We start from the raw sequence: 17224 nt of genomic DNA, 5'->3' as shown, positions 1-17224 counted from the left end.
ATATACACATAACCCCTTTGCTGAAGATCCAGACAATACCTCTCAAAATGATTCAACAGCAGATAAAAAATAGCTGGCAAAAAACATCAGCCATTGCATTTACACTGAAACTAGTTACTATAGTTCTTCCACAAACTGGTCACTTTTGCTGACCCATTTCTTTCTAAGAATATGTAAGGCACATGTTTCAGCACATCAGCGCTTGAGAAAACACTGTACATGAAACAAGTCTGGGACTAAGGCTGAAGAACTTTTATGAAAGGAACAGAATCCAGATATGGCACAGTGCATTCAGTGTCTAGAATGCAATCACATATGGTAGGATGAGAAAAGAATATTGTAAAATACGGGTGCATAACATGGGAGTGAAGAAAGAAAAGGAAGGAGGGGAAAATGATGTGTTGCATATGAACAGCAAATGGAACCAAAAACTATTTAAAAAGAGACAGATGAAAAGCCGTCTTTCAAAAATAACCCTTACCTCTGTTACTAACACCTTCTTTCTTATTTAAAATTACATTTTTTTTTTTTAAATCTCATTGGTTATTTTTGTGCATTTCACTTAGCTTGGACAAAGAAAACTGAGAGGCAGCATTATTTGGGGAAATAGCACAGACTCAAGAGTAACACATGGTCCACACGACTAAGTAGGACCAGCTTGCCTGAACAGACTAGGCAGGTGGAGAGCTGTGATCAGAATGCTGATTGCCTGAGAACTGCACACAAAGTTCTTCTGAGCTAAAAAATTCTATTTTTTTCTTACCCCGTCCTACCCTTCCATCCTCCCACCTCCCATTTTTAGATGCAGACTCATTGGGGCATAGAGTATCATTTACCAAATGCTTGTACTGGAGCCTCAGCCTGGATGAGAGCTCTAGACACTACCACAATATCCAGTCTCTGCTGCTTATGATTCCATGACATGGCATATTTCAGTACACTCTAGGAGCTGCAATGGCTCCATGATGTGGAGAAAATATCAGGTTTAGGAGAAAACAGATAGTGAAACATGATATTTCCTCCACTTACCTTCATTGAGCCATTGTAGCTGCTCTTGACAGTGGAAACAGGAATTGCTTGTGATATCACCAGCAGCACTGGACTCCAATGATTTCTCAGACTTTGCTGGGAGAGAAAATGACAATCAAGGGACAATTAAGTTTTCTTTAATTTGTGTGTAATTACTGACGAGGTACATAAATCAATATTCAACAAAACATTGCACACATCATAAATTAGGCAATGTCCAAGGTTTAAATAGGGTCCAGTATCATGGGACTTGGAAAGACAGAAAAACACTGCACATAGGTGCTGGAACGAGGTGTGTGGGGGGTGCTGCTGCACCCCCGGCTTGAAGAGGATTCCACCATAACACAGGGTTTATAGTTTAGTTCAATGGCTTTCAGCACCCTTAACACTGCAGCAGGACCAGTCCAAATGCTTTTCGGACTGGTAAGCAGGACAATTTTCAGCCCCAGATTTTCAGCACCACCACTACTCACCAGCATTACCACCGCTCACCAGCAGCTGGAATTCCCCCGTCTCAACCAGTGAGGCCAGAATTTAAAGGCATTGTCTTCCAGCATGCACAGGTTGGGGAGAAAGGTTGGTGTCTGCTTGCACTGGGGAGAATGTGTATCTGCTATGGTCTGGGCTTGTAACAGAACATACTAGCCTGTGACTCACACGGAGTTCCCAAACACAAACTGCTACGTGCAGATGCCTTTCCAGGAAATGCTATCTGAACATGGTACAACATGAAGGAAACATTCCTTCAGCTGGTGAGTTCAGACATAAACAAGAAAAAGGAAAGCATGCTTTTCGTGTACTTTTTCTTTAGCAAGCAACGGGTGATCTGTAACAGTCTCAGTGCTGTTTACAGATACTTTTAGGCCTAGCACATGGCAAAGTCACTTCTGAAGGGGCAAATTACCTTTCCTTTTCCATCTGCTTTTCTTCCTTTCTTTGTTACTGCCACCATCACTGCTACTGCTGCTGCAGCTGCTGCTGTTCTGTGAGCTTTGAGAGTCTGACTGTGCATCACTGCTCTCTTCTGAGCCATCAGACAGCTCTTTTAATCCGTCTGGAACATCCTTCTGCAAATGAAAGAACAGGCAGAGTCAATGTGACCTGCGCCAATTCCATATACAATTCATGGGAAACCAAAAGAACCTCAAAGGAAAAGAGTTTCAGTATTATTTATTAAGCACTGACAATGGTTTCTTCTATGCAGCAGAGTGACGTCAGAGACCATCCTCTTCTCTGGCTTCTCGCACACCACATTGCCCTATAACAGCTCATACAAAATGCTGCCACTAAACTCATCTTGCCTGTCATTTTCATCATGTCATCCCTCACATACATGTCATCCTGTACAACTCTGTTCTTCCTCTCACACTGCCCTTCCTGAGCTCATGTGCACAGCACCTCCCTTCTCCAGATGTAAGCCCCTCTTGAACAAGTTCTTTGTGTGTTGTACTCCTGCTCCCTGACCACTATGTCTGGCCTTAGATTGTGAACTTCCCCGGGAAAGGCACCGCTCCTTGTCTGTTTGAAAGCACCTAGCGAAGGTTAATAAATCTTCCTCCACTATCCAAGCACAACAGACTGAAACCACATAATCTCATCATTTTGTTATTATTTATATATCAAAAGTGTGCAAAGCGCTTTACACACAACTAGGAAGATAACATGATCCCTTCCCGATGAGCTTAGCATCCAAAGAGATTACTTATAAGAGGAGGATAGCGGATGAGCCATAAAAAGTAATTGATTACGATGGGGGATTTAGCACAATTCTTTCACTTTTTCAGTGGGCGAGGGGATCATGTTGCATGGAACTATTTTTTAAAATCCCTATTCCCACCTATCCAGATGTCAACTCCCACCTCCAATCAAACACTGATGCCAGCCTGCATTGCCCACTTTGATTTTTAAACAACCACCTTTCATATAGTCTCCCAGGCTGCCCTTACACTTGGCAGAAGCGCCTCAAATATCCACAAAGCCACCTCATTGTCGTCCTCTAAATCTCTCCTCCACGCTCTCTTTTGCAGTGATGCCTGTTAAAAACCAACTTTACAATGATTTGGGCAGCTGGTGTGCTAAGAACACTGCTTAGCAGACTGCCCACTATTGGCTCCTTGTTTCCATCGGTCTGTATCTATTTGTTGTCTCTTGCCTGATACTTAGATTGAAAGTTCCTAGGAGCCAGGACTGACTGTCTGTTCTGTGTTTGGTTCAGCACCTAGCGCAATGCGGTCCTGGTCCATGATTGGAGCTCCAAGGGGCTAATGAAATACCGATACAAATAAAACGACAAACAACAACAACATTAATTGTGTGAAGGCCAAACCAGGGTTTCGAAGCTTCAAGGCAGGAGTGTGTTTTAAGTTGAAAGCGAAGTGCCTGGGTAAGGGAGAAAATTCCTTTATTGAAGAGGACATAGGGCCTGATCCAAAGCCCACTGAAGTCAATGGAAAGTGTCCAACTGACTTCAGTGGGATTTGGATCAAAGTCCATAATGACCAGTAATATACTGACATAGTCTGACGCCGAAGTGGAACTGGCAGCTCTCTAAGTCCCTTGTAAAAACAAATGCCAAATTCACTGACTATCACAGTGTGCGCGTGGTGTGGGCACATCTGTGTTTTTGTGCTGAAAGCTACCAGAATGACAGTCTTGCAGACCAAAGTCCTGCCTACCCATACAACTGTTACGGCACAGGCTGTAAAAGTTCCTCCCCATCACCCTCTAGTGATGACCTTTTTTTTTTTTTGGGGGGGGGGGGAGGGGCCTGGATTACACAAGAACGCTAGTTGGTTCCAACAGGTTTCATAATTCTTCTGGTGTGAATTTTTATTATTATTGTTAACATCTTTTTGCAACATTTTTCCTGTAATTGTCAAATGATGAAAATTGCATCAGTAGTGCTTCCCTGAGCATGAAAGCCTCACTGTGACTGACAGATTGCTGATGACTCGGGTCAGGAGTCAGTTCAGGAGGATCCATGCAAGAATCTTGCCAGCCATGGAGAGCAAAGAGATATCATGGTAATTACCACAGTCACTCTTTGAGCCTTTATGCTTATAGCTAGTGACTATGTTGGAATCTTTCAGATGTTGTGATATGATTTCTTGAAGACAGACATGAAAGAAAAATTCAGAAAGACTATCAATGAAAATTTCTTTTATGTTTGAAAACTGAGAAGGCATCAGGACCTGGAGTTCTGGTACTTTCATTATTTGAACAGCCTTTAACACCTCAGCTCATGTGCGTGGATCGGCAAGTGCAACAGATGTGGACAATATCTAGCAACTCATCAGAAACAGTAAAACTATTACGTAGTTTTCTAAAATGTTCACGCCACCACTGGTGGACAGCAGTGCAATATGTGATTAGCGATTCACCATCAGCACTCATTAGTGCTGTCAAGGCAGATATACGCAGCTTTGACTACATGACAGGAACTTTTGGGGACATGTTTATCAGCAAGGACCTGCAGTTCATCTGCTTTATGGTCAAGCCACGTATTTTGCATTTTGCAGAGTTTGCACTGGAACATGCTGCAAGCTGCCCTCTATCTGGCCTTTTTCAACTCAGAGCGGGTTAGCACTTGTCACCTGACATCAAGGTGATTCACTATTTCAGAATCATTATCAAACCATTCTGCATAATATTTCACATACCCACTACAATCCACAATGGTGTCATAAATTGTGTCACGCACGGATACTTATTTGGCAGACGTCATTACAGACTGTTACCAGAAATTAGCTGTGTTGAAAATTATTCTGAGATTGACAGATCTTTCAGCTGGGCAATATTTACCTGTTTAAATGACTGTATTTTTTTTTTTACATTTGCAGCTGAAGAGACAGTAGGCTTTGACTGAACAATACGGTGATCAGTCCAACAACCAGCTCTACATAATACTTAAGTTATGTACACATCTCAGATCTCACTGTCGGACCAACACAGATGCCAATGATATGAGCGAGGGCGCACCCAGGTTGTTTTGCATTTGTTAAGGAGTCGGAAGACAGTGTTTGACCCTTGTGGTCCCTTCTAACCCTATGATTCTATAAGATGGTGCTCGACCTATGTCATCAGCAGAAGTAGGCCACTGCTGTTCATGTTGCTAATGCCATGTTTTCCAAGCACACCACGCCATGCAGAATCATCGGAGCCAACACAAGCATTGAAGTCACCTAAAGTAATGAGGTAGTCTTCATAGAGAGTCAACTGTATCAGATCATTTTGTTCAGAATAAAATTGCTCTGTACCCTCAGTTAGTTATTGTCAGTGCATGCGTCCACCTCTCGGGGCAGCTGGAGTTTCACCCGTCTGTTGTTTACACTGATAGACAGAATCGCCAAACAAGAGACACAAAATTCTTTCTGATTGCAAAGCTGACTCCTGTGCCATGCGGCTGCTTTGGTGGGCATCCCTTTCAGCAGAGAACGTGTACCCAGCACTCTCCTCAGTCAGTTGACCCTCTTCAGCAAGTTGCATCTCACTCAGTACCAAAATGCTGGTACAATATCTTTCAAGCTCTTCAGCAACAGTCTGCCAGGCAGGATGATCATTTTGGATGATCAAGGCATATACAAATATTCCATGTCGCAACACTGAGTCAAAAAAGAAAACAGAGGCTTGTTTCAATTCCAACCACCTAATGAAACAACCTCCAGCCGCAGCACGCTAGTCAGGTCTGTTTGGGGTGAGCAATTTTTAGAGCACCTTTTCTAGCTCTCTCCTTGCATTGTGGTCAGCTGTGTTGTCCCTGAATAAAGCAGCCAAGTCGATCAACATGCTGTCAGACTACAGTGTCCCTTCATTTAAGCTTCATTATATCAGTAAGGTTAGGATAGATAATTTACAGTCACGCAAGACAAGCCAAACTATTACAAATTACCTATTTTCAAAATCTCTCTTTTTAAGTCTTCTGTTCTGAGAAAACGAAACATTTGTGCATGGGGCACAAAATGACAACCACACAATAATCTAGAACACGCTATACAACCGGTGCAAAATCTGGATGCTCTTTGCTTCTTAAGATAGCAGTCCCCATGAGGTAGATGTGGGCCCATCTTACTCTAGAAACTCCTATGCACCAAGTCAGTTTATAATTTCCTGTAATATACACACAGTGAGACTCTTTCAGCCATCTATTATATTTTCCTTCTCCAAAGTGCCCTATTCAGGGCAGGCATGCACTCCGAACTACAGAACAACCTTCTTTTCCACATCACTTCAGTCCCCCATTACCATCACTTCAGTCACCAGCAAAATCATGGAGCAGGTCCTCAAGGAATCCATTCTGAAGCACTTAGAGGAGAGGAAGGTGATCAGGAAGAGTCAACATGGATTCACCCAGGGCAAGTCATGTCTGATTAACCTGATTGCCTTCTATGAGGAGATAACTGGCTCTGTGGATATGGGGAAAACGGTGGATGTGATATAGCTTGACTTTAACAAGGGGGGTTCCAAAGAGGATGGAGCTCGGCTGTTCTCAGTGGTGGCAGATGACAGAAGAAGCAGCAGTGGTCTCAAGTTGCAGTGAGGGAGGTCTAGGTAGGATATTAGGTAACACTATTTCACTAGGAGGGTGGTTAAGCACTGGAATGGGTTACCTAGGGAGGGGGTGGAATCTCCATCCTTAGGGGGTTTTAAGGCCCGGCGTGACAAAGCCCTGGCTGGGATGATTTAGTTGGGGTTGGCCCTGCTTTGCACAATGACCTCCTGAGGTCTCTTCCAACCCTAATATTCTATGATCACACACTTTTCTTCCTCATAACCAATTGAGCAAACAACGTGTTATCTACCATAAAAGGTAATTAAAAATGGCATCCCATACTTATTTTGTCTCCATGACTCCACATGACATGCACTTAGTTTACAAGAAAAAGCTGGCTTGATAGCTACCAGTCCTGAAAACTGAGGCTGGGATCTCGAAGTTTATGAGCATTATTTTGCACATTTTGCGGTGACAAGACAATGAAATCAGACAGATGTCTCAGAATAAATAGGTCAACAAAGAAACATTTGTTTAGATAACTGTTTGTAATACGGCCTGTGAAGTGATAATAACGGATGTCAACTGTCTAAATACTGACTGGGAAAACTAAAGATGGATGCTTAAATGAAGGACTGCATCATGATTAGTCAGTAAGTCTGGACACTATTTTGAATCGAATCAGAGGCAATGAACTCTGGATAAATAAAAGTGGAGATGGAGACCACCCACAGATCTAGAGATCTTTTAAAATCCTGTTGAAGGTCTATATAAAGAGCAGACACAAAAATATTGACCTTCCGAATACTCAATTCTGCAGGAACATAAGTGTGGTAGGTAATAGTATTAGCACTTTGTATACTGCAATGATACAGAAAAACCTAAGAGATGGGTATTAAATACATAGGAACCAAATCTCTAATAGGGAAGAGGGGCAGGTATGAGTTGCATCTCTTGTGCCACACATCCAGGCTATGTACAGATCTTGATGCTTCTACCTCCATAACATTTCTAAGATGGTGAGCTTATGCACCTTGTGCAGGAACTGGAGTTGTTCGAGAAGTGTCCCTCTATGGGTGCTCCATTTCAGGTGTGCTTATGCCTTATGCATCTTTGATCAGAGATTTTTGGCAGTTAGTACCCATTCGGCCCATGCATGCACCAGCACTGCCCTCAGATCCCTCTTCACTGCCAAGTCCCACAGAAAAAATTCCAAAGCAGAGGGGAAGGACGGTGGATAGTGGAGCAACCATACAGACACACATCTCAAAGAACTCCAGTTACCGTGCAAGATGAGTTAACTCTTCGTCTTTGAGTAGTGTCCAAGGGGAGCTGTAGTGAGTCTGCAATACATTTCAATGAGTCCTGGAATTGTCTGAAATCAGCCACAGAAGGTGAAAGAAGCATAACTGCCTGAACTGGAGAACAGTATGAAATATTCATTTGTGGAGTAGCCTCCTTATCTGCGCTGGCGTCCTGCTCTCTATCTACACAGGCTGTGTACCAGAGCATTTTCTATACCCGGGAGATGAATCACCATGAGAAATACCTGGTGACGGCTGAACCAGTTCACAGTTTAACTGCTTCCTGACATAACAGGGATTCGTAAATTTAATGGACCAGAAGGGACCACTGTAATCAGTTAGTCCAGGGGTGGGCAAAATACGGCCCATGGGCTGGATCCAGTTCGTCTAACATTTCTGTCCAGCCCACCAGGCTCTTTGGCTGGCCCCCTCGCAATCTCTGGGCTGCTAAAAGTCCCACAGCACAGCAAGGCGCTCAGGCAGGCTGCCTGCCTGCCATGGCCCCACACCGCTTCCAAAAGCAGCTGGCTGCTGCTGGCATGTCTCTGTGCACCCCTGGCGTGTGGGGAGGTTGAGAAGGGCTCCGTGTGCTGCCCTCAGCATCATCTTCACTGTGGGGGCAGTGCTTGCGGGCATGGGCAGCACATGAAGACCTGCTGCCCTCCTCCCACACTGTGCCACCGGCTGGGAGCCGCCTGTGGTAAGTGCCTCCTGGACAGAGCCTGCACCTCGCTCTCCTTCCTGCACCCCAACCCCCTGCCCCAGGTCAGAACCCCCTCCTGCACCCCAATCCTCTGCCCCAGCCCGAAGACTTCTCCTGCACCAAACTCCCTCCCAGACCCTGCAGCCCCTCCATTAATAGAGTAGAAATGTGCGGCCCATGACGACCTACCAAAATATGTGGAGTGGCCCCCCTGTGAAAATTATTGCCCACCTTGATCTAGTCTGATGTTCTGTATTGCACAGGCCAGAGAACTTCCCCAAAATAATTTCTAGAGCAGATTCTAGAATGAAGTGGGCAAACTTTTTAGCCTGAGGGCCACATCTGGGTGGGGAAATTGCACGCAGGGCCATGAATGTACGGCTGGGGCAGAGGGTTGGGGTGCAGGAGGGAATGCGAGGTGTGTGGGGGGGTGCAGTGTGCAAAAAGGGGCTCAGGGCAAGGGGCTGGGGTGCAGGAGGGGTGCAGGGTGTACAAGGAGGCTCAGATTAGGGGGTTGGGATGCAGGAGGGGCTGTGGAGTACAGGAGGGGGCTCAGGGCAGGAGGTTGGGGTGCAGGAGGGATAAGGGGTGCAATGGGGGCGCAGGGCAAGGGATTGGGGAAGAGGAGAAGTGCGGAGTGTATGAGAAGGCTCAGGGCAAGGTGCTGGGATTCAGGAGGGGTGCGGGGTGCAGCAGGGGGCTCAGAGCAGGGCGCTGGAGTGTGGGGTGTAGGAGGGGTTTGAGGTGCGAGCTCTGGCCTGGCACCACTTACATTGAGCAGCTCCGGAGTGGCAGTAGCGCGCAGTGGGGCTAAGGCAGGCTCCCTGCCTGCCTGCCCTGCCCCTGCGCTGCTCCGGGAAGCGGCTGGTACTACATCCCTGCAGCCTCTGGGGGAGGGAGTGGCAGAGGGCTCCGCACACTGCCCTCACTTGCGGGTACCTCCCCCGAAGCTCCCGTTGGCTGTGGTTCCCCATGGGGGGTGGCAATCCCACGGGCTGGATCCAAAGCCCTGATGGGTCCACAGGGCGTAGTTTGCCTACTCCTGTTTTAGAAAAACATCCACTCTTGATTTAAAAGTTATCAGTGATGGAGAATCCACCACCACCCTTGGTAAACCATTTCAGTAATTACTCTCACCTTTAAAAATTTACACCTTATTTCCAGTCTGAATTCGTCAAGCTCCAACTTCCAGCCACTGGATCGTGTTAGACCTCTCTCGGCTACACTGAAGAGCCCATTATTAAATACTTGTTCCCCAATTAGCTACTGATTGACTAATCAAATCACCCCTTAACTATCTCTTTAAGTGACAGATTGAAGGAGGTCACTCTCTCACTCTAAGGCAGGTTTCTAATCCTTTAATCATTCTCGTGGCTCTTCTCTGAACCCTCTCCAATTTATCAACATCTTTTTTGAATTGTGGGCATCAGACTGGACACAGTATTCCACCAGCAATTGCACCAGTGCCAAACAGAGAGGTAATACAACTTCTCTATTCCTACTCAAGATTCTCCTGTTTATGCACCCCAGGTTCGCATTAGCTCTTTTGCACCTCTTAAGTATGACCTACATTCTTTGTTCCCAGACATATACATTTAGCTGTATTAAAATGCACATTGTTTGCTTGCACTCAGTATACCAAGCCATCCAGATCACTCTTAATCAGTGACCTGTCGTCTTCATTTACTACTCCCCCAATTTTTGTCTCATCTGCAAACTTTATCAGCTGTCATTAATAAAGCTATTAAATAGCATAGGCCGAGAAACAATCTCTGCGGGACGCCACTGGAAACACACCTGCTCGGTGATAAATTTACAGTTAAATTTTGTGACCTAACAGCTAGTTTTTAATCCACGTAATGTGTGCCATGTTATTTTAATATCATTCTAGTTTTTCAACTCATATGTTGCACAGCATCAAGTCAAGTCTAGATATATGACATCAACTCTATTACTTTATCAACCAAATTTATAATCTCAAAAAAAATCAAATCAGAATTTATTTTCCATAAACCGATGATGATTTTCATTAATTATATTACCTTACTTTAGTTCATTGCTAATCAAGTCCCATATCAGCTGCTCCAATACCTTGCTCAGGATTGATGTCAGGCTGACAGGGCTTTAATTACCAGGCTCATTCCATTTACCCTTTTAAAAAGTTGACACAACATCAACTTTCCTCCAGTCTTCTAGAAATTCCCCAGTGCTCCAATTACTGAAAAATCGACTTTAATGGTCCAGCAAGTTCCTCAGCTGGCTCTTTTAAAACTCTTGGAAGCAAGTTATCTCGACCTGCTGATTTAAAAAAAAGTCTCCCTTTAATAGCGAGGCTAGGTGGCTGAGGTAGTATCTTTTATTAGACCAACTTCTGTTCATGAAAGAAGCAAGCTTTTGAGCTTACAAAGAATTCTTCTTCAGGTCTGGGGAAAAAACCCAGAGTGTATTAACCCTCTTTTGTCTTAAGATTGTAGAGATATTACCTGCCCATTTCACCTTGAATGGCCTCTTGCAACATGCCTTAACTGCTTATCTGTTTCACCCTTGTATTTAGCTGTGACACTGAGTATCTTTCCCAGACGTGAAGAAGAGCTCTGTGTACGCTCAAATGCTTGCCTCCATCGCCAACACATTTTGGTCCATTAAAAGATACACTGCTACCTTGGGTGGTGATATAACGCCACCCAATATAACAAATTTGGATATAACGCGGTAAAGCAGTGCTCCGGGGGGCGGGGCTGCGCACTCTGGTGGATCAAAGCAAATTCAATATAACACGGTTTCATCTATAACGCAGTAAGATTTTTTGGCTCCCAAGAACAGCGTTATATCAAAGTAGAGGTGAATTACCTCATCCACCTTGTCTCCTTAATATCCCGGGACCAACACTGCAAATAACTTTAGTAGCTTCTGTTTAACATCCTCCAGAGATACTAATGGAATGGAAAGAGTGTTAACATATGATGAGACTGCATCTTATGTTTTCTCCAAATGCAGAACAAATATTTACTGAACACCTCTGCCTTTTATGCATTATGATTGATAATCTTACACCATTTCCATCTAGTAATGGACCAATACCCTTGTCAGGATTCGTTTTTTCCTAATATATTTAAAAAACTCTTTCCTATGATTGTGCTCCACCCTGCTTGCTCATACACAATCCTTGAACAACCTGCCCTCAGTGAATGGTAGGAACATAGCACAGCACAGTCTTTATAAACCTGAGATAAAATATATTTATGTGAAGTCTTCTCTCTTCTCAAGTTCATTGGGCTGTGCTTGGTGATGGTCCAAGTGTGTTCCCGATCCCAGAAGAGAGACATGCTTCACTATGGTCTTGGTTGAGAGAACTGGTAGGAAGAATACACCCGTACAAAATTGTTTGGATCTTTTCACCAATCCAGTGACACCAGGACATCTTGTAGACCTAGAAAAGGCATGTCAAAACAATATCTGCTTGGAACATATACTGATCTGAGCCAGTCTTGCATGTAACTTAGGTATAATCCGGAATGCTGCATGAGGAATATACAGGAAGCCACATTCTTGACAACAATTAAGGAAGTCTATACAGAAGCGTGAGGATTTGATTGTATCTAAGTAATAACGCTGACCATAGCGCCAAATCTGTACTGGTACAGATAGTCTCTGGTTGTTGTATAGTCTGTTACTTCCCCCATGGACTCTACTTGTGGTACCAGTATTTGAGAAGGGAATCCCGGGGGTACAACCTAGAACTGTGGGACCGCTGCGTCCCCTTAACTCTCCATCCTCAGGTGTCTCTCAAAAAGCTATGCAGTGACAAGCAGCAAATCCCAGGTGCTGTGATGACTCCGCCATCAGCATGCGGAGCCCCACACCCAGCTAAATTGCATGAATGCTCCAGAGCCATCCAGCTAGCTATCATACAGAGAGAGGCACCAGCCAATCATCCCAGAAATACACTGGTTTACGCTGCCAAGATTCCCTTCGACAGTGCAAGCTCATTAATCAGTTTGTGACTCTGACAAGGACGGTAGTGCATGTACAACAGCCCTTGTTAACCTGAACTGAGACTCCCCAAGCACTTCAACCAAAAGCACACTGTTTTGGTAAAATATAAAACAGATTTACTAACTACAAAAAATAGATTAAGTGATTATAAGTAGCACACTTAGAGATCAATATTGGCTACCTAAGAAATAAATATAGAAAAGCAGTCTGAATTCTAATTGTCTCTGTGTCTCACTCTAATAGATGTTACAGGCTGTTACAGTTCTCAGTATTCAGACTGAACTACCTTCCAGCCTGGGACCAATCTCTCTAGTTTCAAGTCTGTTTTCCAGGCTATCTTCCAGGTGTTGAAATGGGGGGGTGGGTAGAGAGGCCAAGGGATGATGCCGCTGTCCCTCTTTTATGCTTCCTTCCAACTGCAGGAAAGATCCCTGCTGTGATGTGGGGGTCAGGCTGCCCCATTGTATATGTGCCTTCTCTGAGAAGCCTCTGGGATATTGGATTCTTCTTGATGGACCATTAACGCCTGTCTGGCCAGTAATAACTGCTCCTTTGTTGCTACTGAAAGGCCAGCTGTGGGCATCTACCACACATAGCAATGCCTCGTAACTTCACATACAACAATACATCCAATCCAACAGGATATCAAGGGAGATGGAGAACTGGGGAGAACACCAACCTAGGAAGCCTTGCATGCTGAACCACATAAGTGCATGAGGCCATATGCCCCAGAAGCCTGAGGCAAGCTCACACGTTCATGGTAGGATAGGCTTTCAGGTCTAAAACAATGGCCAATATTGTCTGGAATCTTGTTTGTAAGTGGAAGGCCCTGACTTCTGAAGAGTCTAAGACCAACCCCTGTAAAATCTAGCCTTTGAAGTAGTGACAGGATTGGATTTCTCCCTGTGTGACCCAGTGTGCCTAGGGCAGCACTCTCTGGAAATGCCAAGATCAGGGCAAGCTGCAAAAGGGAGAGCAGGTACTTCCCAGCCTGGTGGGTACCACTGAAGTTAAACTCCCCAATCAGTCACAAACTGTGCTTCTGATCCCCCACACTGGTTACAAGAAGCAAAACAGAAATCACACAGCCCCTTTTATTGCATGAGTAGATTATTGCCTTGGGAGTGCCTTGGCCTTGGGTGCACTCCACCTTTTTCAGCATGCTTGCTGGACTTAGGTGCCTGGGAACTTGATCGCCCAGATACTGAGTCCTTTGAAGCTATGTTCTGGTGTCTCTTCCTCATTCTCAGGGAGGGTGACTTGCATTAGGATTCCACTAAAGCAAGAGGAAACTCCCTGCACCTGCTCCAAGCAGAAAAGCTCCGATGGTGGGAGCAGGGATGAACATCAGAAGAAATTTAAGTCTGGTCTCCTTGTCTTTTTTTATTCTTTGTTTAAAGACTGAAGATTTTGAAGCAGCAACTGGACTGAGGTTGCTCACTCACATCAGTTTCTTGCTGGACTCGCAGGTCTTGAACCTGGTGAATGAGGCATGCCGCAGCACCAAAATCAGAGCCAAAGGGAATCAAAGCGCATAGAAAAACCTCATTTTATTAAAGAAAACTTAACACTATTGCTTACTTAACACATACTATGACTAAACTCAAGCACCAACTATATACAGATACAGAGGGAAAACTTGCAGTAGTTAGACAACATGCTCCAACAACTGTCACGATCGGTAAGAAGGAGTGGGATCAGGGAGGCTCTTCCCTTTATACCACATGCAGTGGCATGAGACAGCAGCAGACACATGTGCCACCCTGATGGGTACTAGTGATGAAAAAATCTCCAACAACAGTGCACTGGGTTTGCACACACTGAAATAGAATGGACATAGCGACCAGGGAGCATAGCGAACAGGAGCTGCTAACAGGGAGTTTCGCAAGGGAGTTCTCCAGGTGAAGGAGGAGCAAATACAGCATCTGTGGGGTAAGTGACTGTCTGCAGTGTGTGTGTTTGTGTTAGGGGGTTACTTGCTGTGTGCTGAGCTTGTGTTTGTCAGTCTGTTTGATTGTTGTGGTGGTTTGTTTGTTTGTTTGAAGGACCGTGTGCTGTAGCTGGCAGTTGGAGGCTGAGCTACCAAGGAAGCTTTGAAAGCTAGAAGCCTCTGGTAATTGGCTGAGCCTTAACCAGTGGGCGGGGCATTCACTCAGGCCAGGGCTTTATAAAGCTGCGCACAAGCGACCAGGGAGCTTAGTGAACAGGAGCTGCTAACAGGGAGTTTCGCAAGGGAGTGTGGAAGGGGAGAAGGAAGGGAGTGGGGGTCCCTTGTCAGTCTCATCTGTGACCCCTTGGTCCCCTGAACCTATAAACCAAGCCACATCCAAAACCTTTCTGTTTAAAGCAGAGCAGAGCGGACAGGGAGCTGCAGATGGGAATTTGAGAGAGTTTGACAGAGGGAGGCTTACGATGGTTAGGAGGACCCGCAACACCTGTGGCAGCACTGCTTCTGTCTCCTCCACCTGCGCCTGTAGCCAGACAGAGCACCAAAGCATGGATGCTTTTACCCAGATTCTGGTGTGGATTTGCAAAGACTGTAACTTGCAATTTCCACTTACTGATATCCAGGCTGGGGGTGGCATCCAATGTGAAAGGTGCCTACTGGTGGAATCTCTCAGGCAGCAGGTGGGAGAGCTACAGGAGGAGGTGGCTAGGCTGAGGAACATCCATATCCATGAGCAAATCCTGGACAGTATCCATGTGCAGACAGCTGACGTAGCTGTCCCAGTTCACAGGACTACTGACACACCAGTAGAGGAGGAGATGGCTCAGGGTGGACACTGGCAGCTGGTTACTTCTGGCAGCAGGTAGTGCTCCACCCCTGCTGCGAACCCTCCTGCTGTGGTAATAGATAACCGTTATGCTCTTCTTGATACAGGAGAGAAGGAATCACCCCCAACAGTTAAGGAGGGGAAGCCTCGTACTCCTAAGGCTGGGAGGTCTGCTGCCACCACTGATAATAAGAAACGTAGGGTAGTGGTGGTTGGAGACTCTCTGCTGAGGGGGACGGAGACACCCATCTGTCGCCAAGACCGTTCATCCCGGGAGGTATGCTGCCTGCCAGGGGCCCGTATCCGAGATGTTACAGAGGCATTTTCGAGGATTATCCGGCCCTCTGACTACTACCCCATGCTACTCATCCATGTGGGCACAAATGATACTGCGAGGTGTGACACTGAGCAGATCAAGAGTGACTACAGGGCTCTGGGAGTACGGGTTAAGGAGTTTGGAGCGCAGGTGGTATTCTCTTCGATTCTTCCTGTTGAAGGTAGGGGTCCAGGCCGAGACAGATGCATCATGGAGGTGAATGCCTGGCTGCAAAGATGGTGTCGCCAGGAGGGCTTTGGCTTCCTCGACCACGGGATGCTATTCGAGGAAGGACTGCTAGGTGGAGATGGCGTTCACCTTTCGAGGAGGGGAAAGGCCTTATTTGCGCACAGACTGGCTAACCTAGTAAGGAGGGCTTTAAATTAGGTTCGACGAGGACAGGTGAGCAAACCCCACAGGTAAGTGGGGAATAAGACCTGGGAGATGGGTCGGAAAAAGGAGGAAGCATGGGCTATAATGGCAGAGAGAAAGGAGGGTCAGGGCAAAGCTGGGAGGCAGGATCAAACCAGTATCTTAGATGCCTATGTACAAATGCAAGAAGTATGGGTAATAAGCAGGAAGAACTGGAAGTGCTAATAAATAAATACAACTATGACATTGTTGGCATTACTGAAACTTGGTGGGATAATACACACGACTGGAATGTTGGTGTGGATGGGTATAGTTTGCTCAGGAAGGATAGACAGGGGAAAAAGGGAGGAGGTGTTGCCTTATATATTAAAAATGTACACACTTGGACTGAGGTGGAGATGGACATAGGAGATGGAAGTGTGGAGAGTCTCTGGGTTAGGCTAAAAGGGGTAAAAAACACAGGTGATGTCGTGCTGGGAGTCTACTACAGGCCACCTAATCAGGTGGAAGAGGTGGATGAGGCTTTTTTCAAACAACTAACAAAATCATCCAAAGCCCAAGATTTGGTGGTGATGGGGGACTTCAACTATCCAGATATATGTTGGGAAAATAACACCGCGGGGCACAGACTATCCAATAAGTTCCTGGACTGCATTGCAGACTTTTTATTTCAGAAAGTTGAAAAAGCTACTGGGGGGAAGCTGTTCTAGACTTGATTTTAACAAATAGGGAGGAACTCATTGAGAATTTGAAAGCAGAAGGAAGCTTGGGTGAAAGTGATCATGAAATCATAGAGTTTGCAATTCTAAGGAAGGGTAGAAGGGAGTACAGCAAAATAGAGACAATGGATTTCAGGAAGGCGGATTTTGGTAAGCTCAGGGAGCTGATTGGTAAGGTCCCATGGGAATCCAGACTGAGGGGAAAAACAACTGAGGAAAGTTGGCAGTTTTTCAAAGGGACACTATTAAGGGCCCAAAAGCAAGCTATTCCGATGGTTAGGAAAGATAGAAAATGAGGCAAAAGACCACCATGGCTTAACCACGAGATCTTGCGTGACCTACAAAATAAAAAGGCGTCATATAAAAAATGGAAACTAGGTCAGATTACAAAGGACGAATATAGGCAAATAACACAGGAATGCAGAGGCAAGATTAGAAAGGCAAAGGCACAAAATGAGCTCAAACTTGCTATGGGAATAAAGGGAAACAAGAAGACTTTTTATCAATACATTAGAAGCAAGAG

The 17224-nt window shown here is 45.3% G+C and overlaps 1 protein-coding gene across 8 annotated transcripts in view; it reads right to left on the bottom strand.

Annotated features, from left to right (window-relative positions):
- Nucleotides 1-17224, bottom strand: part of ASXL2 (ASXL transcriptional regulator 2) — a 245057-nt gene that overhangs the window by 131194 nt on the left and 96639 nt on the right. For 5 of the 8 annotated variants that reach the window (XM_050948704.1, XM_050948702.1, XM_050948706.1 and 2 more), the window contains 2 exons: nt 1934-2096; nt 1030-1125 (listed from right to left, as the gene is read on the bottom strand). In XM_050948704.1, coding sequence (XP_050804661.1) covers nt 1030-1125; nt 1934-2096 — 259 coding nt within the window. Of the gene's footprint in view, nt 1-1029; nt 1126-1933; nt 2097-10674; nt 10823-17224 lie in introns of those variants that run through there. The other 3 variants (XM_050948703.1, XM_050948708.1, XM_050948709.1) reach the window with 2 other exon arrangements.

This window comes from Gopherus flavomarginatus, chromosome 4, assembly GCF_025201925.1.
Source record: "Gopherus flavomarginatus isolate rGopFla2 chromosome 4, rGopFla2.mat.asm, whole genome shotgun sequence".
NCBI classification, from domain to species: domain Eukaryota; kingdom Metazoa; phylum Chordata; order Testudines; family Testudinidae; genus Gopherus; species Gopherus flavomarginatus.
The sequence above is the reverse complement of the archived record's forward strand: the minus strand, read 5'-3'. Positions and strand labels throughout refer to the sequence as shown.